The sequence below is a fragment of the Salvelinus fontinalis genome, chromosome 12 (assembly GCF_029448725.1).
Source record: "Salvelinus fontinalis isolate EN_2023a chromosome 12, ASM2944872v1, whole genome shotgun sequence".
Taxonomy (NCBI): domain Eukaryota; kingdom Metazoa; phylum Chordata; class Actinopteri; order Salmoniformes; family Salmonidae; genus Salvelinus; species Salvelinus fontinalis.
In genome coordinates, this window is record NC_074676.1 from 2,243,584 (window position 1) to 2,268,850 (window position 25,267).

Genomic DNA, 25,267 nt, shown 5'->3' on the forward strand with positions numbered 1-25,267 from the left:
TCTGACGTCATACCAGGGTCCTGCAAAACCGCCGTCCCCACGTGAGTTTATCGGCATGATGGCTGCATGTAAACTAAACTAACTGCTTCCAGTGTTTTGTCGTGTTTTCATCTACATTCATTCGTTTTATCCGGATTAAACACCAGTGGGTTTACTAACTACGTCAGGTAAGAACGATATCTTAAACCAGAGAGTTGTATACCTGCTAGCTAGATACATCATAACATAAATAATCTGTAGGATTTAAGGGATGTGATCAGCTAAAGGATGAACTACTGTTGTGCCGCTGCCATGTTGTACACATGCCCATTGACAAAACTGTCTAGCTTTACATCAGAAATAGTCCCCTTGCATAACACCCTTACTGGAGCAGCCTTACTGCTTTCCGCCCTCAGGGACCACCATGGCAACATTTCGGAAGAAGATAGATAACAGGATCCGTGTCCAGATAGATAATGGCGTTTCCGAGCAACACCGCACCATGTTCGTGGTGGTCGGGGACCATGGCAGAGACCAGGTAAAAATGTCTACTTTAGCATGTACATGATTAAGACATTGATATCAGCCCAGAAGTGTTTGTCATCTGTAATCCATGTTCAATTTAACTTCACCCAGGTTGTCATCCTGCACCACATGCTGTCCAAAGCCGCAGTCAGAGCCAGACCATCTGTCCTCTGGTGCTATAAGAAAGAGCTGGGCTTCAGCAGGTAAATAATACCCTACACGATGCCTTGAGTTATGTTTACTTGTCTTTTTACGGATTATTAGCCCGGTCCCAGATCTGATCATGCTGTATTTGGGCTATAAGACACAAGACAGTGCTGTGTCATTAATTAGTGATGTTACTTTTGATACTCGAGCTTCGAGGCATGCAGCTAACTTCGAAGCGGTGTGCCGATGCGTGTATCACATTATCAGAAGTATGTCGATGCTTCGTTTGATCACATTTATTTTCAACCCGTGTGTCTATGGAACACCGTTTGGGTCTTTGCATTTAAAAAAAAAAAGATCAAAGTCAAATAGTGTTAGTTGCTGCATACCGCCCAAACAGATTCACAGATGATGCAATCTCTATTGCACTCCACACTGCCCTTTCCCACCTGGACAAAAGGAACACGTGAGAATGCTATTCATTGACTACAGCTCCACGTTCAACACCATAGTACCCTCAAAGCTCATCACTAAGCTAAGGATCCTGGGACTAAACACCGCCCTCTGCAACTGTATCCTGGACCTGGACCGCCCCCAGGTGGTGAGGGTAGATAGCAACACATCTGCCACTCTGATCTTCAACACTGGAGCTCCCCAGGCGTGCGTGCTCAGTCCCCTCCTGTGCACCCTGTTCACCCACAACTGCATGGCCATGCACGACTCAAACACCATTACTTTTGCAGACGACACAACAGTGTGAGGCCTGATCACCGACAACGACGAGACAGCCTATAGGGAGGAGGTCAGAGACCTGGCCGGGTGGTGCCAGAATAACAACGTAACCAAGACTTAGAAGATGATTGTGGACTACAGGAAAAGGAGGACCGAGCACGCCCCCATTCTCATTGACGGGGCTGTAGTGGAGCAGGTTGAGAGCTTTAAGGTCCTCAATGTCCACGTCACCTACAAACTAGAATGGTCCAAACACACCAAGACAGTTGTGAAGAGGGACGACAAAGCCTATTCCCCCTCAGGAAACTAAAAAGATTTGTCATGGATCCTGAGATCCTCAAAAGGTTCTACAGCTGCAATATCGAGAGCATCCTGACTGGTTGCATCACTGCCTGGTACGGCCATTGCTCGGCCTCTGACCGCAAGGCACTACAGAGGGTAGTGCGTACGGCCCAGTACATCACTGGGGCTAAGCTGCCTGCCATCCAGGACCTCTACACCAGGCGGTGTCAGAGGAAGGCCCTAAAAGTTGTCAAAGACCCCAGCCACAGACTGTTCTCTCTACTACCGCATGGCAAGCGGTACCGGAGTGCCAAGTCTAGGACAAAAAGGCTTCTCAACAGTTTTTACCCCCAAGCCATAAGACTCCTGAACAGGTAATCAAATGGCTAACCGGGCTATCTGCATTGTGTCCCAGAACCCGCCAACCCTCTTTCCGCTACTGCTACTTTCTATTCATCATATATACATAGTCACTTTAACCATATGTACATACTACCTCAATCAGCCGCCTGACTAACCGGTGTCTGTATGTAGCCTCGCTACTGTATATGGCCTTTTTACTGTTTTTAACTGTCTTTATTCTGTTTTATTTCTTTACTTTCCGTTCAGCTAATACCTTTTTTGCACAGTTGGTTAGAGTTTGTAAGTAAGCATTTCACTAAGGTCTACTACACCTGTTGTATTTGGCGCACGTGACAAATAAACTTTGATTTGATCATGTTGTGGGGGTGCTTTGCTGCAGGAAGGACTGGTGCACTTCACAAAATAGATGGCTTCTTGAGGGAGGAAAATTATGTGGATATATTGAAGCAACATCTCAAGACATCAGTCAGGAAATTAAAGCTTGGTCGCAAATAGGTCTTCCAAATGGACAATGACCCCAAGCATATTTCCAAATTTGTGGCAAAATGGCTTAAGGACAATAAAGTCAACGTATTGGAGTGGCCATCACAAAGCCCTGACCTCAATCCTATAGAACATTTGTTGGCAGAACTGAAAAGCGTGTGCGAGCAAGGAGGCCCACAAACCTGACTCAGTTACTTATTGTAGGAAGCTTGTGGAAGGCTACCTGAAACGTTTGACCCAAGTTAATTAATTTAAAGGCAATGCAACCAAATACTAATTGAGTGCAATGTGATGAAAGAAATAAAAGCTTAAATATATCATTCTCTCTACTATTATTCTGACATTTCACATTCTTAAAATATAGTGGTGATCCTAACTGACCTAAGAGAGGGAATTTCTACTAGGATTAAGTGTCAGCAATTGTGAAAAACTGAGTTCAAATGTATTTGGCTAAGGTGTATGTAAACTTCCGACTTCAACTGTGTATGCCCGTTAGGGTCTACACCCCTTGTGAAGTGGATTAGTGTGCCTTATTTTCAGAAATGATTTTGCCACTTTTTAGTTGTGATACAAACCTTAATAAAACACAGGCCTACGGGCTAGGCTACATGATGTGTGCGACTTGGATTATGAAAAAGTTGCAAAAAAGGCATTGTTTCTTATGCTGGGCATCATTCACAAGTGATAATATATAATTCACATGTGATAGGCGAATATTGTTACCCATCAGACTTATTTTAATCTTATACTAAATAATATATAAAGATATGTGTAACATTTGTTTTGGTTTAGAATGAACCATGTCATGCACCTATATTAGGGCAGTGGAATAATTCGTCATCTATGGACTTAAATAGCGAATGGAGGACGCTTTTCCTGTGGTTCATTTTCATCCTAGCCCGGTAGGCTATACTTCTGTTGTAGATTTAAGCAATGTGCTTAATATTAGGAAAATTGAGAAATAGGCCTAGCCTATAGAAAGATGATGGGATCCCCCTCTTTTTAATAGAGGCCATCACTCTGTTTTCTCACACAATTGCATAACCTATAGAAATGCAACATGAGCTCACGGGCTCTCGTGAAGTGTTTGATTAAGATTTTCAATTACATTTGCATTGATGTCAAAATGATTAGAGGAACAATAGAGTGCTGAGTACCAGGCAGTTAGCAAGTTTTGTAGGCTTCTAATGACCAGCATCAGAGCTTGGAGAAACCCAATTACCGTGACTGAACGGTCATGTCTTCATGACTCGTGACCGACGGTGTGGCGGTAATACGGTCACCGTAACAGCCCTAGCTGTAACGTAACAAAATGTGGAAAAAGTTAAGAGTTCTGAATACTTTCCGAATGCATCGTAGCTTATATTCAACACTGTCCATAAATGCTTAAATGCAATGCCCTCATTGCATTTTATTTTTTATTTAAGACAAGTTGGCATATCATATTTCAAATACCAATTTTGCTGGTGTAATAAGGCTAAGTTAAATAAATAGTAGTATGGGGATTAACACGAGTGTTCTTGTGGAGATGACCACACTAGTTGCCTTCTTCCCCATAATGTTATTAATGTCAATATTTTTGCCCGTTGTTGGATGTTTGTTCTAATGACTTACATTAGCTATTGTGAAAGTCCAAATAAATGAAACAGAAAATCTCCTGAAGACAAGATGACAGCCTAAATCTGCCCCTACACATAGGATTGTCCCCCGACTAGAATCCGTTCACAATCTGTTTGGGCAAAATAATGTTCATAGTTAGACAAATCAGTTCACCCTTCCAAAATTCCTGCTGAATGCGGCCTTTTCGCTCTTACAGCCTAATAAACCTAGTGCTAAATTGTCAATGTCCAAACGAGGTGAATAAATGATCCTATGGATCTGGGATCATGCAAGTGGTGTATTAAATCACTAGTATCACATGCTGTGAAGTTCGCTGACGACACAACAGTAGTAGGCCTGATTTGACCAACAACGAAGAGACTGCCTACAGGGAGGAGGTGTGGGGCCAGGTAAATAACCTCTCCCTCAACGTCAGCAAAACAAAAGGGCTGATTGTGGACTTCGAGAGGAACCAGGTATCCTCATCAACAGGGCTGCCTCAGACATTCAAAAAGGCGTACACATCTCAGAGGAGCTGAAATCGTCACACCACACGGACACCGTGGCGAAGGCACGACAGCGACTCTTCAACCTCAGGAGGCTGAATAAATTTGGCATGTCCCCGAGGGCCCTCAGTGTTCTACAGGAGCACCATCGAGAGCGTACTGTCGGGCTGCATTACAACTCCACCGCTGACCACAAGGCACTACTACAGAGGGTGGTACACTCAGCCGAACGCACTATTGGGTTCACATTGCCTGCCCTCCAAAGACACCTACAACACAAGAAGATCATCAGGTACCTCATCCCCCCCCCAAAGCCACGGTCTGTTCTCCCCGTCTTCCATCCCTCAGACGTAGAATTGCAGGCCCATATATTCTGATTTCAAAACGATTTAGATGCACAGCTGAAAAGTTAACGCACTGAATATGAACTGGATTCATTAGAAAATAAAAGCAGTACTTGTTTCAATGCATGAGAGAAGGTCAAAACATTCCTACTACAAGACTTCCCTCTCTAGCCTGGTCCCAGATGTTTGTACCATCTGGCCATGACAATTAGTGTCGCCAACTCGCACACATTGGGCGTATTAACGGGAGTTAATTTGTTTTGCTCTTTCGTCTTTCAAACAGTAACCGAAAGAAGCGCATGCGTCAGCTCCAGAAGAAGATCAAGACCGGCACCCTGAACATTAAGCAAGACGACCCCTTTGAGCTGTTTGTCGCTGCCACGAACATCCGCTACTGCTACTACAACGAGACACACAAGATTCTTGGAAACACGTACGGCATGTGCGTCCTGCAGGTGAGACATGCGTATTCTTCTTCTTCTTGTCCTGGCTGTCAACACCTGACATCTAACAATCCTTGTGTTCAACTCTCCAGATTTTGTACTGAACTTTTTTGTGTCTCTCGTTCTCTCTCACACAGGACTTTGAGGCTCTCACTCCCAATCTCCTGGCTCGAACTGTGGAGACTGTGGAAGGCGGAGGGATCGTGGTGATTCTTCTCAGGACGGTCAACTCACTCAAGCAGCTGTACACAATGACTATGGTGAGGCCCATAGATGTTTTCAGTGAACTGTGTACTCATGTATTATTTAATCCTTGCTGGGTTAGAGCCAGTTTAAGACTACTGTTGTCTAAATATTGCTGTTTTTACAGTGCATCTGGCAAGTATTCAGAACCCTTCACTTTTTCCACATTTTGTTATGTTAGTCTTATTCTAAAATGGATGAAATAGTCCCCCCCCCCCCCCCCCCCCCACATCAATCTACACACAATACCCCATAATGATCAAGTGAAAACAGGTTTGTAGACATTCTTCTAATTTATTACAAAATAAAAACTGAAATCGCATTTAATTTATAAAAAAAATATATAATAATTAGGCAAGTCAGTTAACTGACTTGGGGCTCCCAAGTGGCGCAGTGGTCTAAGGCACTGCATCTCAGTGCTTGAGGCGTGTCACTACAGACACCCTGGTTCGATTCTGCACTGTATCACAACCGGCCGTGATTGGGAGTCCCATCGGGAAGCACACAATTGGCCCAGCGTTGTCTAGGTTTGGCCGGTGTAAATAAAAATGTGTTCTTAAATGACTTGCCTAGTTAAATAAAATTAAACGTATTTATTTACAATGACGGCCTACCAAAGGCCTCCAGGGGTGATGGGATTAAAAATAAAATAAAAAAATCGGACTAAACTCACCACGATGAGACTACACTACATAGAGACCTATGACAACACAGCATGGTAGCAACACAACGTGAGAACAAGGTAGCAGCACAAAACATGGTTCAAACGTTATTCGGCACAGACAACGGCACAATGGGCAAGAAGGTAGAGACAGCAATAAATCGCGCGAAGCAGCCACAACTGTCAGTAAGAGTCTCTTTGAATGAAGAGATTGAGATAAAACTGTCCAGTTTGAGTGTTTGTTGCAGCTTGTTCCAGTCACTAGCTGCAATGAACTGAAAAGAGGAGCGACGCAGGGATGTGTGTGCTTTACCAGAATGTGACTGGCAAAATGAGTGTTGTGTACATGGAGGATCATTGCTGTAGTAGGTATCTCAGATAGGGGGGAGTGAGGCCTAAGAGGGTTTTATAAATAAGCATCAACCAGTGGGTTTTGCGACGGGTATACAGAGATGACCAGTTTACAGAGGAGAATAGAGTTCAGTGATGTGTCCTATAAGGAGCATTGGTGGCAAATCTGATGGCTGAATGGTAAAGAATATCTAGCCGCTCGAGAGCATCCTTACCTGCCGATCTATATATTTCACCTCTGTATTCTAGCAGGGGTAGGATGGTCATCTGAATCAGGGTTAGTTTGGCAGCTGGGGTGAAAGAGGAGCGATTACGATAAATGAAGAGTTAGATTCCTCTAACTTTAGCCTGCAGCTGAGATATGTGCTGAGAGAAGGACAGTGTACAGTCTAGCCATACTCCAAAGTACTTGTATTAGGTGACTACCTCAAGCTCTAAACCCGCAGAGGTAGTAATTACACCAGTGGGAGGTATTGTTCTTACCAAACCATATTACCTTTGTTTTGGAGGTGTTCAGAACAAGGCTAAGGGCAGAAAAAGCTTGTTGGACACTAAAAGCTTTGTTGTAGAAGGGTTAAACACAAAATCTGGGGAAGAGGCAGCTAAGTATATATTTTTATTTATTTAACCAGGTAGGCCAGTTGAGAACAAGTTCTCATTTACAACTGCGACCTGGCCAAGATAAAGCAAAGCAGTGCGACAAAAACAACAACACAGAGTTACACATGGGAACAGAAAAACAAATATGGGGATGATGTAGGTAGTTGGTTGGATGGGCTATTTACAGATGGGCTGTGTACAGCTGCAGCGATTGGTAAGCTGCTCTGACAGCTGATGCTTAAAGTTAGAGAAGGAGATATAAGGCTTCAGAGATTTTTGCAATTCGTTCCAGTCACTGGCAGCAGAGAACTGGAAGGAAAGGCAGCCAAAGGAGGAATTGGCTTTGGGGGTGACCTGTGAAATATACCTGCTGGTGCGCGTGCTACGGGTGGGTGCTGCTATGGTGAACAGTGAGCTGAGATAAGGCGGGGCTTTGGCCTAGCAAAGACTTGTAGATGACCTGGAGCCAGTGGGTTTGGCGGCAGATATGTAGCGAGGACCAGCCAACGAGAGCATTTCGGTCACAGTGGTGTGTAGTATATGGGGCTTTGGTGACAAAACGGATGGCACTGTGATAGACTGCATCCAGTTTTCTGAGTAGAGTGTTGGAGGCTATTTTGTACATGACATCGTCGAAGTCAAGGATCGGTAGGATAGTCAGTTTTACGAGGGTATGTTTGGCAGCATGAGTGAAGGAGGCTTTGTTGCGAAATAGGAAGCCGATTCTAGATTTAATTTTGGATTGGAGATGCTTAATGTGAGTCTGGAAGGAGAGTTTACAGTCTAGCCAGACACCTAGGTATTTGTAGTCGTCCACATATTCTAAGTCAGAACTGTCCAGAGTAGTGATGCTAGTCGGGCGGGCGGGTGCCAGTAGGGCGGGCGGGTGAAGAGCATCCATTTTGTTTATTTAGTATTTAAAGCAGTTGGCGGTCACGGAAGGGGAGTTGTATGTCATTGAAGCTCGTTTGGAGGTTTGTTAAGTGTCCAAAGAAGGGCCAGATGTATACAGAATGGTGTTGTCTTTTATCGATGGCGGTTATGATATCGTGGCTGAGGTGCACCCATGACCAGCTCGGCATAGCGAAGAAGGTACGATGGGATTCAACAATTTCGGTGATCAGTTTGTTCACTTGGCGTTGGAAGATTTTAGAAAGGCAGGGCAGGATGGATATAAGTCTATAACAGTTTATGTCTAGAGTGTCTCCCCCTTTTGAAGAGGGGGATGACCGCGGCAGCTTTCCAATCTTTTGGCATCTCAGACGATATGAAAGAGGTTGAACAGACTCGTAATAGGGGTAATAAGACTTCATCTACATATAAATGGATGAGAGCTTCCTACTGCCTGAGCTATGTTGATGTAAATTGTCAAGAGCGTGGGGCCTAGGATCGAGCTTTGGGGTACTCCCTTGGTGACAGGAAGTGACTGAGACAGCAGGTGTTCTGACTTTATACACTGTTTTCAGATTCTTTATTCAGTACTTTGTTGAAGCACCTTTGGCAGCGATTACAGACTCGCGTCTTCTTGGGTATGATGCTACAAGCTTGGCACACGTGTATTTGGGCAGTGTCTCATTCTTATTTGCAGATCCTCTCAAGTTCTGTCAGGTTGGATGGAGCGTCGCTGCACTGCTATTTTCACGTCTCTCCAGATACGTTCAATCGGGTTCAAGTCCAGGCTCTGGCTGGGCCACTCAAGGACATTCAGAGACTTGTCCTGAAGCCACTCCTGCGTTGTCTTGGCTATGTGCTTAGGGTCATTGTCCTATTTGAATGTGAATTTTTGCCCCAGTCTGTGCTCTGGAGCAGGTTTTCATCAAGGATCTCTCTGTACTTTGCTCCGTTCATCTTTCCCTCAACCATGACTAATCTCCCAGTCCCTGCCGCTGAACAATGTCCCCGCAGCATGATCATACCACCACCATGCTTCACCTTAGGGATGGTGCCAGGTTTCCTCCAGACGTGACAATCTTGGTTTCATTAGACCAGAGAATCTTGTTTCTCAGTGTCGGAGCCCTTTAGGTGCCTGTTGGCAAACTCCAAGCGGGCTGTCATTTGCATTTTACTGAGTAGTGCCTTTCGTCTGGCCACTCTACCATGAAGGCCTGATTGGTGGAGTGCTGCAGAGATGGTTTTCCTTCTGAACGTGTTCTCCCATCTCCACAGAGGAATTCTGGAGCTCTGTCAGCGTGACCATCTGTTTCTCGGTCACCTCCCTGACCAAGGCCCTTCTCCCCCGATTGCTTAGTATTGGTGGTTCCAAACTTCTTCCATTTAAGAATGGAGGGACGTTCAATGCTGCAGAAATGTTTTTGTACCATATCCCCAGATGTGCCTCGACACAATCCTGTCTCGGAGCTCTATGGACAATATCTTCAACCTCATGGCTTGGTTTTTGCTCGGACATGCACTGTCAACTGTGGGCCCTTATATAGACAGGTGTGTATCTTTCCAAATCATGTCCAATCAATTGAATTTACAACAGGTGGACTCCAATGAAGTTATAGAAACATCTCAAGGATGATCAATGGAAACAGGATGCACCTGAGCTCAATTTAGAGTCTCATAGCAAAGCCTATGAATACTTATGTCAGTAAGGTATTTCATTATTTTTTTTATACATTTGCAAACATTTCTAAAAACCTGTTGTCTTTGTCATTATGGGGTATTGTGTGTAGATTGAGAACATAATTGAATCCATTTTAGAATAAGGCTGTAACGTTACAAAATGTCAAAGTCAAGTCTTAGTCTTTATCCTTTCCTGAATGCACTGTATGTTTCTTCCCCAGGATGTTCATTCTCGCTACAGGACCGAGGCCCATCAGGACGTGGTGGGAAGGTTCAATGAGAGGTCAGTGGTCTTCAAATAGACTGAACAAAAATATAAACGCAACAATTTTACTGAGTTACAGTTCATATAAGGAAGTCAGTCAATTGAAATAAATAAATCAGGCCCTAATCTATGGATTTCACATAACTGGAAATACAGATATGCCAATGTCACAGATACCCCTCAAAAAAGTAGGGTCCTCATGCATCGCAATCAGGCTGTTGATTGTGTCCTGTGAAATGTTGTGCCACTCCTCTTCAATGGCTGTGCGAAGTTACTGGATATTGGCGGGAATTGGAACACACTGTCGTAAACGTAGATCCAGAGCATGTCTGGTGAGTATGCAGGCCATGGAAGAACTGGGACTTTTTCAGCTTCCAGGAATCGTGTACAGATCCTTGTGACATGGGGCTGTGCGTTATCATGCTGAAGCATTAAATGATGGCGGCGGATGAATGGCACGACAATGGGCCTCAAGATCTCGTTGCGGTATCTCTGTGCTTTCAAAAATACAATTGTGTTTGTTGTCTGTAGTTTATGCCTGCCCATAACAACCTTACCGCCACCATAGGGCACTCTGTTCACAAAGTTGACATCAGCAAACCGCTCGCCCGCACGACGCCATACACGCTGTCTTCCATCTGCCCGGGTACAGTTGAAACCGGGATTCATCTGTGAAGAGCACACTTCTCCAGCGTGCCAGTGGCCACCAAAGTTAAGCTTTTGCTCACTGTAGTCGACTACAATGCCGAACTGTAGTCAGGCCAAGACCCTAGTGAGGACCACGAGCAAGCAGATGAGCTTCCCTGAGATGTTTTCTGACAGTTTGTGCAGAAATCTTTAGGTTGTGCAAACACACAATTTAATCAGCTGTCCAGGTGTCTGGTCTCAGACGATGTCTCTAGTGAAGAAGCCGGATGTGGAGGTCTTGGGCTTGTGTGGTCACATGGTCTACGGTTGTGAGGCCGGTTGGACGTACTGCCAAATTCTCTGAAATTACGTTGGAGGCGGCTTATAGTAGAGAAATGAACAGTCAATTCTCTGTCAACAGTTCTGGTGGACATTCCTGCAGTCAGCATGCCAATTGCACGGTCCTTCAAAACTTGACATCTGTGGCATTGTGTTGTGACAAAACTGCACATTTTAGTGGCCTTTCATTGTCCTCAGCACAAGATGCACCTGTGTAATGGTCATGCTGTTTAATCAGCTTCTTGATATGTATGCCACATCTGTCAGGTGGATGGTTTATCTTGGTAAAAGAGAAATGCTATAACGGGTATGTCAACAAATTTGAGAGACACAAGCTTTTTGTGCGTATGGAAAATGTCAGGGCTATTTCAGCTCATGAAACATGGGACCAACACTTTACATGTTGCGGTTTGTTTTTGTTCAGTGTAGTTCAAATATGGCCGCCCAATTACAACTCTTGAGGACTATTCTCACAAGGGGCTTCCTTGTTCTTTTTAGATGACTGACAGGCCATATAACCCTAACTGATACCATATCTGTGGTAACTAACTGCCCTCCCCTCCAGGTTCATCCTATCTCTGTCGTCCTGTAAGACGTGCGTTGTCATTGACGACCAGCTCAACGTCCTGCCCATCTCCAGCCACATTGCCAACATCAAGCCTGTTCCTCCCAAGACTCAGGTAGGCACACAATCCCGGGTCGTTGATTAGGGCACGCTGGAGCAAGGTTCCTTCAGTTTCGCGCCTAGGGAACTTGACTTAAGCCAATAACTCCATTCATTGACCTCTGGGTTATAACCCGACTAACCCTTTGACCAATCATTTGTCTCCTTCCTGTAGGAGGACAGTCTTTCGCCACTGGAACAGGAGCTGAAGGAGTTAAAGGAGTCTCTACAGGACACGCAGCCTGTTGGTGTGCTGGTGGACAGCTGCAAGACCATGGACCAGGTCAGGACATACTCTCATATATAAATCAAGGGGATAGGATATTGTCTTGCGTCCGATAGTGTGAATTCGTCTGCTCTGGTCGAGACTGGCATCACATGATAATAGTAGTAACGCCACCTGTCAGAAGACAATTGGGTAAATGGGTGTAGGACAGCATTTATTGACTCGTTGATATCCAAGCTTTGCACCTCTCAGTGGAGATCCTGTTATGCATAGTGTGTGTTTCTTAGCTTCTGGTTTGTTGTGGTCTCTCCCTCCAAGGCCAAGGCGGTGCTGAAGTTCATCGAGGCCATCTCAGAGAAGACCCTGCGGAGCACTGTGGCTCTGACTGCAGCTAGAGGCAGGGGCAAGTCTGCAGCGCTGGGACTGGCTGTGGCTGGGGCTGTGGCATTTGGGTACGGTTTACTGCCGATTCACCGACCTCATCTCTCTCGCACGCAAACCACTCATGATTCTTTCCGCTTTTGGATTGATCTACGTAAGCGTGCTTGTCGCTGTGTTGGAGGAGACGCACTCGCTAACCGTGATCTGTGTGGAGTCCCTTTACTCGCACACTCCATACTGTGACCTACTGCTGCTCATAGTGTCCTGTTGTCCTTCTCCACAGCTACTCCAACATCTTCATCACCTCCCCCAGCCCAGACAACCTGCACACTCTGTTTGAATTCATCTTCAAAGGCTTCGATGCCCTTCAATACCAGGTGACCCTTCTCTTTCTTTGTCTCCTATAGTCTGTCTGTCTGTGAGTGAACTATATGTCCGACAATGGAAGCTTCGTTAAATATATTCCTCACTTAAACATCCCTCTCCCATTCCCAGGAGCACCTGGACTATGAGATCATCCAGTCTCTGAACCCTGAGTTCAGCAAGGCTGTGGTTCGAGTCAACATCTTTAAGGAGCATAGACAGACGATTCAGTACATCCACCCAGCTGATTCAGTTAAGCTGGGTCAGGCTGAGCTGCTGGTGATAGATGAGGCTGCAGCCATCCCCCTTCCTCTGGTCAAGAAGCTGCTCGGACCATACCTGGTCTTCATGGCCTCCACCATCAACGGGTCAGTGGCGTGTGTGTATGTGATTCTGGACTCCCCCGGTGTACCATAGCGCAAACTGTCTGTGTTCCTGATTTCCCCTTTTTATCCCTGAAGGTATGAGGGCACTGGTCGTTCTCTCTCCCTGAAGTTGATCCAACAGTTGAGGCAGCAGAGTTCAGAGAGCCAGCAGAGTCTGTCAGCAGAGAACAGGAGCACCAACACAGCCAGGCTAAATGCAGGTGACCAAGACACCCTTACTACATTTTACATGTACCTTATCCAGACTCGCACTCAATGCATTCTACTACTGTAGGTAAAACCAACGATCACAATCATTACTAATCAAGTTTTCTACAAAATAACTATCTGCAAAGTCAGTGCTAGTATTGAAAGACTAATGTGGTTGTAAGAAAGATTTACAAAAAATACATTACATTGCATCTGTACCTGTAATGTGTTTTAATTATTGTGTTCCTCCTCTCCCAGCTCGCTCCCTCCAAGAGGTGTCCCTCCATGAGTCCATCCGTTATGCCATGGGAGACCCTGTAGAGAAGTGGCTCAACGAGCTGCTGTGTCTGGACTGTCTAAACATCCCCAGAGTCATCTCTGGCTGCCCCCTGCCACAGACCTGCGACCTGTATCCTTTCATGGTGCAATAGATAATGCTGTACAGTGGTTATTTCTCAAGCTCCATTCCTCAGCTTTACAGGGCTGCTGTTTGGCCCTAAAACAAATTCAGTATTGTGGCCTTTAATGGCACGCTATATGATTGTCTTAGTTGTTGCTGCTGCTGTTGTCATCCTTAACCTGTGTTGTACAGATACTATGTGAACAGAGACACACTGTTCTGCTACCACAAGGCATCTGAGGCCTTCCTACAGAGACTCATGGCTCTCTATGTGGCTTCGCACTACAAGGTGAGCCTGAGCATTGCACACACTAGTAAAAAGTACACAAATGCAAAGCATTGATCATCAGGATCATACCGCAGATCTAAAAAGTAACCCCCCCCCCCCCCCCACATCTCTATCTTAGATTATGGTAATTAATATTAACAGAACATGCAAGTGGAGGATGCACTTTGAAGATATTAGGATAACTGTCCAAATGTTACTTTTTTCCTCTACAAACAAGACGAGTAACGTACAGCAAAGTCACTAGCCTATGTCAATCTACTATCCCCCAGAGTAGAGAAATTGACCTATTCTATTGGTCAGCTTGTTGAGAAATAGCCTGTTCCAAACAGACTCTGGAACAGTTGTGTGTGTGTGACGCTAAAAAGCAATGAGTGATGCAACAGATCAGAGCGTTTAGCTTAACATCTTGATGAACTATTTCTTCAAGGCAGTAGGCTACGCCCGAATGTGCGTTCTGTAATGCAATTAGTGGGACAACACTGTTGTCAGAAGCGCACCATGCGAGCGGTTTCATCTGACAGAGATGAAAATGTCTGTTAGAAATGTAGAAAGGGGAGATCTAATATGCAACAACTAGCATGGGTTGCTAATATGACTAGGGTTATGCCTTTGGATACTGGACAATTAAAGAAAGTTGATATTAAGTTATTGCCTCCATGGATATGGTCTGATTTTGGCTAGGCTACTTTGAAGGTAGAATCGTGTAGTTGGAAGCACAGAATCGTGTAGAATGTCATTTTATGCTGTAGCGTCATGATTTCCCTTCACTGGAACTAAGGGGCCTAGCCCGAACCATGAAAAACAGCCCCAGACCATTCTTCCTCCACCAAACTTTACAGTTGGCGCAATGCATTCGTCCATCAGACTGCCAGAGGGTGAAGCATGATTCATCACGCCAGAGAACGTGTTTCCATTGCTCTTGGGTCCAATGATAGTGAGCTTTACATCACTCCAGTCGACGCTTGGCAATGACCCAAAACACTTCCAGGCTGTGTAAGGGCTATTTGACCAAGAAGGAGAGTGGTGGGGTGGTGCATCAGATGATCTGGCCTCCACAATCACCTGACCTCAACCCAATTGAGATGGTTTGGGATGAGTTGGACGGCAGAGTGAAGGAAAAGCAGCCAACAAGTACTCAGCATATGTGGGAACTCCTTCAAGACTGTTGGAAAAGCATTTCAGGTGAAGCTGGTTGAGAGAATGCCAAGAGTGTGCAAAGCTGTCATCAAGGCAAAGGGTGGCTACTTTGAACAATCTCAAATATAAAGTATATTTCGATTGAACTTTTTTTGGTCACTACATGATTCCATATGTTATTTCATCGTTTTGGTGTCTTCACTCTTATTCTACAATGTAGAAAATAGTACAAATATAGAAAAACCCTTGAATTAATAGGGATCTAAACTTTTGACTGGTACTGTGTGTGTGACCATTCTAATCTATCAAAAGCTAGTCTATCAAAAGCCCAAGGAGTTTTGGTTTGTGATGAAGCATGTGAGGTATGTAAAAGATGATGGATGTTATCTGAGGATAACACACCCACTTTGGTCTGGATGTACCAATTTGGCTAAGTTAGTTTCGAGACGGGATAACAGGATTTTTGAAAATAGTATATCTCTACTTATCAAAGACAGGGGGGCGATAGTGAGAACACAAAAACTGCAAAATAAGTGCTGTACGAACCTTTTGAACAGTGGACCTAATTGGTTCCAAAATGTTAAATAGACCTCGGGAGGAGTACCATCCCAACCAGGTGATTTGCCTTTATTCATGATATTCAATGCCATGTTGAGTTCATGGAGAGAGAGAGAGAGAGAGAACGCCGGCTTTCTCAGCTAAGAGAATAGTTCTTATACCTTTTTTTAAAAACGACTCCATCTGACTTGTTGTGGATTTATAATCAGAAGTGTACAATTTTTTTTTTTTTATACAAACTTGAAAATCTTTGATTTAATTTGGGTTTGATAGTAATTCACCTGGTTCAGATTCAATAGTGGCTTATTTATCATTACTGATACCTGGTCTGAAAAAATACTTAAACTGTCATTTTCCAATTCTGATTTCTTTTAACTGTGAATTATTAAGTCCAGATGCAAATGCAGCATTCTTGTTTTTAATAAAAAATCTTTAAAGGCGTCCCATAGAATCAGAGGATCATTGCCAGTTTTTGTTGATCATTATGAATTCAGTTTCAAATTGTTCACAGAAAGTAGGATTTTGTGGTAAGGAAAAATTAAAGCGCCATCTTGTGACTCTCTTTTAGGAACTTCTTAAATGTGTATCTGTCAGTAGTAAGCATAATGGTCAGATCGGCTCATATGTAGATTTTCTGTTTTCTTAATTATGAAGAAAATTGAGGTAGATAACAGTACGAAATCGATTCTGGAGAATGTTTTGTGTGTTTTTGAAGAAAGTGTACTATTTTTCAACCAAATAAAATCAGCGTTATGAACTCACCAGACATCAATGAGGTTGTAATAAGAGAATATATGTTGGAGCCTTGGTTGCCTGTGGATTACAGTTGGTCATATTAGATTTGTCCAGAATGGCATTCATGTCTGTCCCAATAACCTGGTGGCTCCTCTATAGACAAACCTTCCTCCTGTGTATATCTGTTTTCTTACCGATTTTGCCTTCTGCTGGTTCCAGAACTCTCCCAACGACCTGCAGATGTTGTCAGACGCCCCGGCACATCACCTCTTCTGCCTACTGCCTCCTGTTCCTCCCAAACAGAACTCACTGCCAGAGGTCCTGGCTGTCATACAGGTGAATAAACTGAGCTCAGTCAGTTTGTCTGTTTTTGTCTCTGTGTGTGTGTGCGTGCGCTCGCTCATGCGGGTGAGAGACTTCAAAGGGTTCAAACTCCTGAATGCCAACTTTTACTCTGGCCACCATCCCTTCATGGAACTCGGGCAGTTTGTTCACAAATTTCCCAGGGCAGCCATACTGCAGGAGGACCTTCCAAAGGAGTTCACGGGGTACTGTGTCGAAGGCCTTGGAGAGGTCCACAAAGGCCATGAACATCGTCGTTTCTCTTCACAGCACTTTTCTTGCAGTTGGTGTTCACTGAAAATGATGTCCGCCATGCTTCTGCTCTTTCTGACGCTGCACTGGGACTCCGGTAGCAGGTCTTCAGTGATGGTGTCGATGAATCTGCGGAGCATGGCTTTGCCAGCAACTGCAAGGAGGGATATGCCCTTGCTGTTGCTGCAGATGGATTTGTCTCTTGTTCTTTTATATGGTGACAATATTTTCATGTCTCCATATCTCAGAGATGAGCAGGTGAACTGCACTGGTACCCAGCCCCTTATTTCGTTCAGTGACCTGATGGCGGCGCAGACCTCAAGTTGGGTGGCAGATAAAGTAGTCAACTGGATTCGGTTGGTTTAAGAGAGCCACAAAGTGTTCACCCCACTTCTGAACTGTCTTAGTTTATTTTATCGGAGTGGACCCATCTGCACTTCTGAGGGGACAGCGAACGCAACTTCTTGGGTTGGATTTCTTGTGCTTTGGAGATGTGGCAGACAGTGTGCATGCAGCATCGGATTCTACAGTCAGCCAACTCACAAGCAGTAGTAGAAATCCTCATCGGATATGATAGACTAAAGTTGGTTTATGTGTGTGCGCGTAATGTTCCCCTCAGGTGTGTCTGGAAGGAGAGATCTCTCGTCAGTCCATCCTCAACAGTCTGTCCAGAGGAAAGAAGGCTTCCGGTGACCTCATCCCCTGGACCGTGTCAGAGCAGGTATTGAGAATATAGGCCTGGAGCCATATGGTTTCCCACTGATAATCTCACACTATTGCCATTGATCAGTTCTAACGTTGTGTTCTCTCTGCAGTTCCAAGACCCAGAGTTTGGCAGTCTGTCTGGAGGCAGGGTGGTGCGCATCGCTGTCAACCCTGACTATCAGGGGGTAAGTTCTGTTTTTTCCCCCTGTATTTCGTGGTTTGTCAGTTGTGCTTGTGCAGCTCTCTAAACATATTTTGGTTCTGACTTTCCAAAGCGATTGAGGTGTATGTAGGTGTGTTGACTGTGGGGCTACAGTGTGATTTTGCCAATCAGGCCGTTAATCTTCAGTACCAGTCATAAGTTGACACACCTACTCATTCAAGGGTTTTTATTTTTTACAATTTTTTACATTGTAGAATAATAGTGAAGACATCAAAACTATGAAATAACACATATGGAATCATGCAGTAAGCAAAAAAGTGTTAAACAAATCAAAATATATTTGAGATTCTTCAAAGTAGCCACCCTTTGCCTTGATGACAGCTTTGCACACACTTGGCATTCTCTCAACCAGCTTCATGAAGTAGTCACCTGGAATGCTTTTCAATTAACAGGTGTGCCTTAAGTTATTTTGTGGAATTTCTTTCCTTTAATGCGTTTGAGCCAATCAGTTGTGTTGTGACAAGGTAGGGGTTTTATACAGAAGATAGCCCTATTTGGGGAAAGACCAAATCCATATTATGGCAAGAACAGCTCAAATAAGCAAAGAGAAATGACAGTCCATTACTTTAAGACATGAAGGTCATTCATTCTGGAAAATTTCAAGAACTTTGAAAGTTTATTCAAGTGTAGTTTCAAAAACCATCAAGCTGGCTCTCACGAGGACCGCCACAGGAAAGGAAGACCAAGAGTTACCTCTGCTGCAGAGGTTAATTTCATTAGAGTTAACTGCACCTCATATTGCAGCCCCAATAAATGCTTCAGAGTTCAGACACATCTCAGACACATCTCAACATCAACTGTACAGAGGAGACTGCATGAATCAGGCCTTTATGATCGAATTGGAAACCACTACTAAGGAACAACAACAAAAATACTTATTTGGGCCAAGAAACACAGGCAATGGACATTAGACCGGTGGAAATCCGTCCTTTGGTCTGAGTCCAAATATGCGATTTTTGGTTCCAACCGCCGTGTCTTTGTCAGACGCAGAGTAGGTGAACGGATATTCTCTGCATGTGTGGTTCCCACAGTCAGTGATCTATTTAGAATTCAAGGCTCACCTAACACCGTGTAAGGGCTATTTGACCAAGAAGGAGAGTGATGGAGTGCTGCATCAGATGACCTGGCCTCCAATCACCCGACTTCAACCCAATTGAGATGGTTTCAAATTTAAAAATTATATAAAAATTGGTTGCATACACATGGTTAGCAGATGTTAAAGTGAGTGTAGCGAAATGCTTGTGCTTCAAGTTCCGACAGTGCAGTAATATCTAACAAGTAATCTAACAATTTCCCAACAACTACCTAATACATCCAAATCTAAAGGGGTGAATGAGAATATGTACATATAAGTATATGGATGGCCGAGCGGCATAGGCAAGGTGCAGTAGATGGTATAAAATACAGTATATACATGTAATATAAGAAATGTAAACATTATTAAAGTGGCATTGTTTAAAGTGACTAGTGATCCATTTATTAAAGTATCCAGTGATTGGGTCTCGATGTAGGCAGCAGCCTCTGATTTAGTGATTGCTGTTTAGCAGTCTGATGGCCATGAGATAGAGATTGAGAAACAGCTTCTGTCTCTGCTTTGATGCACATGTACTGACCTCGCCTTCTGGATGATAGCGGTGTGAACAGGCAGTGGCTCGGGTGGTTGTTGTCCTTGATGATCTTTTTGGCCGTCCTCTGACGTTGGGTGCTGTAGGTGTCATGGAGGGCCGGTAATTTTCCCCCGGTGATGCGTTGTGCAGACCGCACCACTCTCTGGAGAGCCTTGCGGTTGAGGCCGGTGCAGTTGCCGTACCAGGCTGTGATGCAGCCCGATGGGATGCTCTCGATTGTGCATCTGTAAAAGTCTGTCAGGGTTTTGGGTGACACGGCAAATTTCTTCAGCCTCCTGGGGTTCAAGAGGCACTGTTGCGCCTTCTTCACCACACTGTCTGTGTGGGTGGACCATTTCAGGTTGTCTGTGATGTTTATGCCCAGGAACTTAACGTTCCACTGCTGTCCCTTCGACGTGGATAGGGGGGGGTGCTCCCTCTGCTGTTTCCTGAAGTCCATGATCATCTCCTTTTGTTTTGGCGTTGAGTGAGAGGTTGTTTTCCTGACACCGCACTCCGAGGGCCCTCACCTCCTCCCTGTAGGCCGTCTCGTCGTTGTTGGTAATCAAGCCCACTACTGTTGTGTCGTCTGCAAACTTGATGATTGAGTTGGAGGTGTACATGGCCATGCTGTCGTGGGTGAACAGGGAGTACAAGAGAGGTTTGAGCACACCCTTGCGGATCCCCAGTGTTGAGGGTCAGCGAAGTGTAGATGTTGTTTCCTACCTTCACCACCTTGGGCGGCCCGTCAAAGTCCAGGACCCAGTTGCACAGGGAGGGGTTGAGACCCATGGCCTCCAGCTTGATGATAAGCTTGGAGGGTACTATGGTGTTGAATGCTGAGCTGTAGTCAATGAACAGCATTCTTACCTAGGTATTCTTCTTGTCCAGATGGGATAGGGCAGTGCAATGGCGATTGCGTCATCTGTGGACCTGTTGGGGCGGTATGCAAACTGAAGTGGGTCTAGGGTGGCCGGTAAGGTGGCGGTGATATGCTCCTTGACCAGTCTTTCAAAGCACTTCATGACAGCAGTGAGTGCTATGGGGTGGTAGTCATTTAGTTCAGTTATCTTTGCCTTCTTGGGTACAGGAACAATGGTAGCCATGAAGCATGTGGGGACAACAGACTGGGATAGGGAGCGATTTAAATATATCCGTTAACACCCCAGCCAGCTGGTCTGCGCATGCTCTGAGGACGCAGCTAGGTATGCCGTCTGGGCCAGCAGCCTTGCGAGGGTTAACATGTTTAAATGTTTTACTCACGTCAGCCACTGAGGAGGAGGAGGGGCAGTCTTTGTTAGCGATCCGCGACGGTGGCACTGTATTATCCTCAAAGCGGGTAAAGAAGGTGTTTAGTTTGTCTGGAAGCATGACGTCGGTATCCGTGACGTGGCTGTTTTTGTAGTCTGTTATTTCCTGTAGACCCTGCCACATACGTCTCGTGTCTGAGCCGTTGAATTGCGCCTCCACCTTGTCCCTGTACCGCCATTTCACTTGTTTGATGTTAGAAGTAGTTTGGGATGAGTTTGGGATGAGAAAAGCAGTCAACAAGTGCTCAGCATATGTGGGAACTCCTTCAAGACTGTAGGAAAATCATTTTAGATGAAGCTGGTTGAAAGAATGCCAACTCTTGGCATAACAGCAAAGCTGTTATCAAGGCAAAGGGTGGCTACTTTGAACAATTGAAAATATATTTAGATTTGTTTAACACTTTCTTGATTACTACATGATTCCATATGTGTAATTTCATAGTTTTGATGTCTTCACTATTATTCTACAATGTAGAAAATAGTGAAAATAAAGAAAAACCCTTGAATTAGTAGGTGTCTAAACTTTTGACTGGTAATGTACTTCCCCAGAGTCAGATGAACTCATGGATACTGTTTTTTTATGCCTTTGTATCCAGTATGAAGGACGTTAGCATTGGCTTGCAAAACTACTTCTAACAGTGCAATGACTGGAAGTCTATTGGCATCTACCCATAGACTTCCAGTCATTGCGCTAATGCTTGTCAGCAACTTCCTTCAAACTGCACCCCAGACTCTGGGGAAGTAGATAAAGGACCTCATTGCCAAAATCCAGAAGTATCCCTTTAACTGGTTGTTTCCCTGTCGGTCCTGGAGATGGGTTATGGCTCCAGAGCAGTGCAACAGTTACAGCTGTACTACGAGGGTCAGTTCCCCTACATGGATGAGAACGCGCAGACCGCTAACAGCCAGATCACCTCTGTCACCAGCGAGGTAATGCCTCACTCACACAAACGCCTGGAAACACTTGCACACTCGCCGACAGGAAAACCGTCCCCTGAACATACACATTCCATGAGTAGTAATCACATCCACAGGGAGAAAAGTCCTCCAGACTCACATTGACTCCAAAGAGCAGCATTGAGCGGAGTCGATTGTTGGTCACTCTGTTGGTGCTTTGCTAACAGTGTTGTTAATATATAGGCGGTGAGCCTCCTGGAAGAGGTGTTGCACCCTAGGAAGGACCTCCCTCCTCTGCTTCTGAAGCTGAGTGAGAGGAGGGCCGAGAGACTAGAATACCTGGGAGTATCCTATGGCCTCACACCTCCGCTGCTCAAGTAAGTATTATTTACCATAGATAGATAGACTCATATACATAATTGGTGTTTACTGACATTGGGAAACTCTGCATTTGGCTTCATCACCTTTGTTTTTTTCCAGGTACTAATCATTATTTTTTCCCAGGTACTAATCATTCTTTATTTTTTTACCGTACAGGTTTTGGAAGAAAGCTGGTTTTGTCCCTGTCTATTTGCGGCAAACCCCTGTAAGTGGACAATGTCTACAATTCACTGTTTACTACTTTACATCATTGTGCTGAAATTGGATGCAGTTGGAGTATTGCTTATTGTAATGCTTGGTTTTGTCTTTTGACCCGTGGTGTTGTCATTCCCAGAATGACCTGACGGGGGAGCACTCATTGGTGATGTTGAAGGAGCTCAACACGGCGGAGGCTCCCGAACAGGGCCAGTGGCTGTCCGCCTTCTGGAAAGGTGAGGCTTGTGTGTTCGGTCTCTTATTGGGAAATAAAGTGTCGTCGGATGGTCTACTCTATTCTCCCTCTGCATTACCACTCACCTCGTCTTTGTTTCTTCCAGATTTCCGTCGGCGCTTCCTGTCTCTGCTCTCCTACCAGTTCAGCAGCTTCTCTCCCAGTATGGCCCTCAACATCCTGCAGAACAAGAGCGCCACCAAGACGGATGCCAGCTCCGGTAAGTTCCCCTTCACTCCCCACCGGTCAAAAATCCGACCACCACTGTCCCTGAGATTATCTAACTAGACCAAAATGGGTCTCCCCACCTGTTGACAGTCTAACCTTTGAGTACTTTTGAATGATTTGGGCTACAGACGAGTGGTTCTCAATGTCTCGCCTGCTTTTTCCTCCCCAGCCCTGAGCAGCTCTGAGCTGTCTGGTCAGTTCAGCCCCTATGATCTGAAGCGTCTGGAGATGTACTCTAGGAACATGGTGGACTACCACCTCATCATGGACCTCATCCCTGCCGTGGCACGCATGTTCTTCCTCAAACAGCTGGGAGACGTGACCCTGTCCGCCGCACAGTGTGTGAGTAGGACGTCACACATACCCTCTCTCCCTCTTTCTCAATGTAGTGTAACTCTTGTCTATCCCCCTCTTTATTTTTACTAGTCTCTAACCCCGTCTGTTCGTCTCCAGGCTCTGTTGCTAGGTGTGGGGCTGCAGCATAAATCAGTGGACCAGCTGGAGAAGGAGATTGACCTGCCCAGCTCTCAGCTCATGGGACTGTTCAACCGCCTCATCAGGAAAGTAGTGCAGGTGAGAAGACACATTTAGTACCCATGAGGGGAAATGTAATTAATTAATATTTTAAAATGTTTTATTTCTTACTCTACCATTCTATCCATCCTGCTTAGCTACAAGTAGCGAACCAAAAAAACGTTAGTTCCTAGAAAATGTATTGTATGATGAAATGTCGTAAAGTTTTTAACGTCTCGTACTTACTGTGTCTCAGACAATGACAGCTAGTTGATTCATTATTACCTGTGTAGTTATTTTCACCATGTTTGTGTGCTGTTTTAGTTCTTCAACAGAATCCAGGAGAAGGCCATTGAGGCAGAGATGGTTGTATCTAAAGACATCTCCATGGAGCCCACGGTCAAAACCCTCAATGATGATCTAGTACGGAACTCTCCTCCGTTTTTATGAATGGCATGACAACGAATGGATAGGTAGACCATAATATGCAATGGTGCAGTGATTATATGAATGCAACATAGATGAAATATTAGTTTTTTTTCTCCCCAGGATGAGGCAGCCAAAGAGTTCCAGGAGAAACACAAACAGGACATGGAGAAGGTCAAGGAGATGGACCTGCAACAGTACCTGATCCGAGGAGATCACGAGGAATGGGACCAGGTGTTGAAGAAAGCAGGACAGACAGCTGTCGTCAGCATAAAGAGGTAAGAGGAGAAACCTCTAGAATCCTTGCTATAACAATGTAATATGCTACCTTCGTCTCGTCCCCGAAGGGTCTGGATAGGTATAAGCAGTGAGGTAGTAGAATTACACCGTATTGCTTACACCTTACAGATCTGCAAACATAAAAGGGTTAGGGCTATGGGAAAGGGCTAAGAATGTTCAGTGTTTTTATGGTGGGGCCACCCATATGAAAAATGTTTGCATGTGCTACTGTGAATCGCTTTGTTAAGCATTTTCTAAATGGCATTTATTATTACGGCTCACCATGTAACACTGTCTGTTCTCCAACAGCGACAAGAAGAGGAAGTATGAGCAGCCGAGGCCAGACAAAAACGAGGGAGGAGATACACGACACGGCAAACTGAAGAAGAAGATGAAGAAGGGAGGAGGCAAGGAGAAGAACAAGTTTGAAAAGAGGCCGTTATAGTGTAAATTATAGTTGTTTTTATATTAGCTTAAAGATTTTTTTCAGATCCACTTTACTAGTTTGTTTCATAAAAACACTTCTATTTCATTTTTATATAATTTAGTTTGTCTTATGGACAGAAAGAAGGCTGGGAGACCTTGTCACTGGGGCAGCAATGCACAAGCTGCTGGGTCAGGTCTTAGGTTGGGTTTAATGGGAGATTCAGCGAGATGCCGTACGTAGATGCACGACGTAAACCATGGTAATGGGTCCATTTCCGCAACAACCAGGAGCGCTGAAGCGTGATGCTTCTCCTCTGTATTGTTCCCGTAGTTACCCGTGCGCATGCCACAGATACTCTGTTAGACTGTGAGAGCAGTCTTGCATCATGCATCGTCTGAATGGGCGCAGTTGAGCAGCCGCTTTTTTTCCCCGTGTTTTGCATTTCGGGATAGAAGTCGTCCGACTTGCACCAAATTGTTGATTGCATGAACTTGACAAAAATCATGTGTTGAAAGGTCATGGAGTTTTGACTGCAAGTTTCTGCAGTTTCATCCTGCAGCCGCCGCCTGCATTGTGGGAAGTTCTATTGTCAACCAATCATTAGGGTGTTTTTGTTTGACCAATGACGTGAATGAAACAAACCAATTTGCCAAGAGTAGAGAGATGAAATATATACATTATATTTCCCAGAATGTTTTATTTAAGGCTCTCACTAATTAATTGTACAATGTGTGATATGGGGGTTCAAAATGTGTTCATCTCGACATTATAAAGAAAGCCTTTTATAAACACTGCAATGTTGATCAAACCTTGCTGTTGGAAAACCACATTAGTGTCTGACTTGAGACTGTCGCAGATGCAC

The 25,267-nt window shown here is 44.7% G+C and overlaps 1 protein-coding gene across 1 annotated transcript; it reads left to right on the forward strand.

Moving 5' to 3' along the window:
- On the forward strand, nt 1-25,232 carry nat10 (N-acetyltransferase 10). The gene is made up of 27 exons (XM_055939366.1): nt 1-167; nt 396-517; nt 616-707; nt 5,244-5,415; nt 5,541-5,663; nt 10,048-10,109; nt 11,623-11,737; nt 11,897-12,004; nt 12,266-12,399; nt 12,612-12,705; nt 12,824-13,059; nt 13,153-13,277; nt 13,525-13,675; nt 13,859-13,955; nt 16,605-16,721; nt 17,599-17,700; nt 17,795-17,869; nt 21,638-21,754; nt 21,965-22,098; nt 22,259-22,307; nt 22,437-22,533; nt 22,639-22,752; nt 22,930-23,102; nt 23,214-23,333; nt 23,598-23,696; nt 23,823-23,977; nt 24,288-25,232. Exons 2-27 carry the CDS (start codon nt 404-406, stop codon nt 24,421-24,423), a joined length of 3,111 nt encoding a protein of 1,036 aa, XP_055795341.1. The 5' UTR covers nt 1-167; nt 396-403; the 3' UTR covers nt 24,424-25,232.
- The last annotated feature ends 35 nt before the right edge of the window (nt 25,233-25,267 follow it).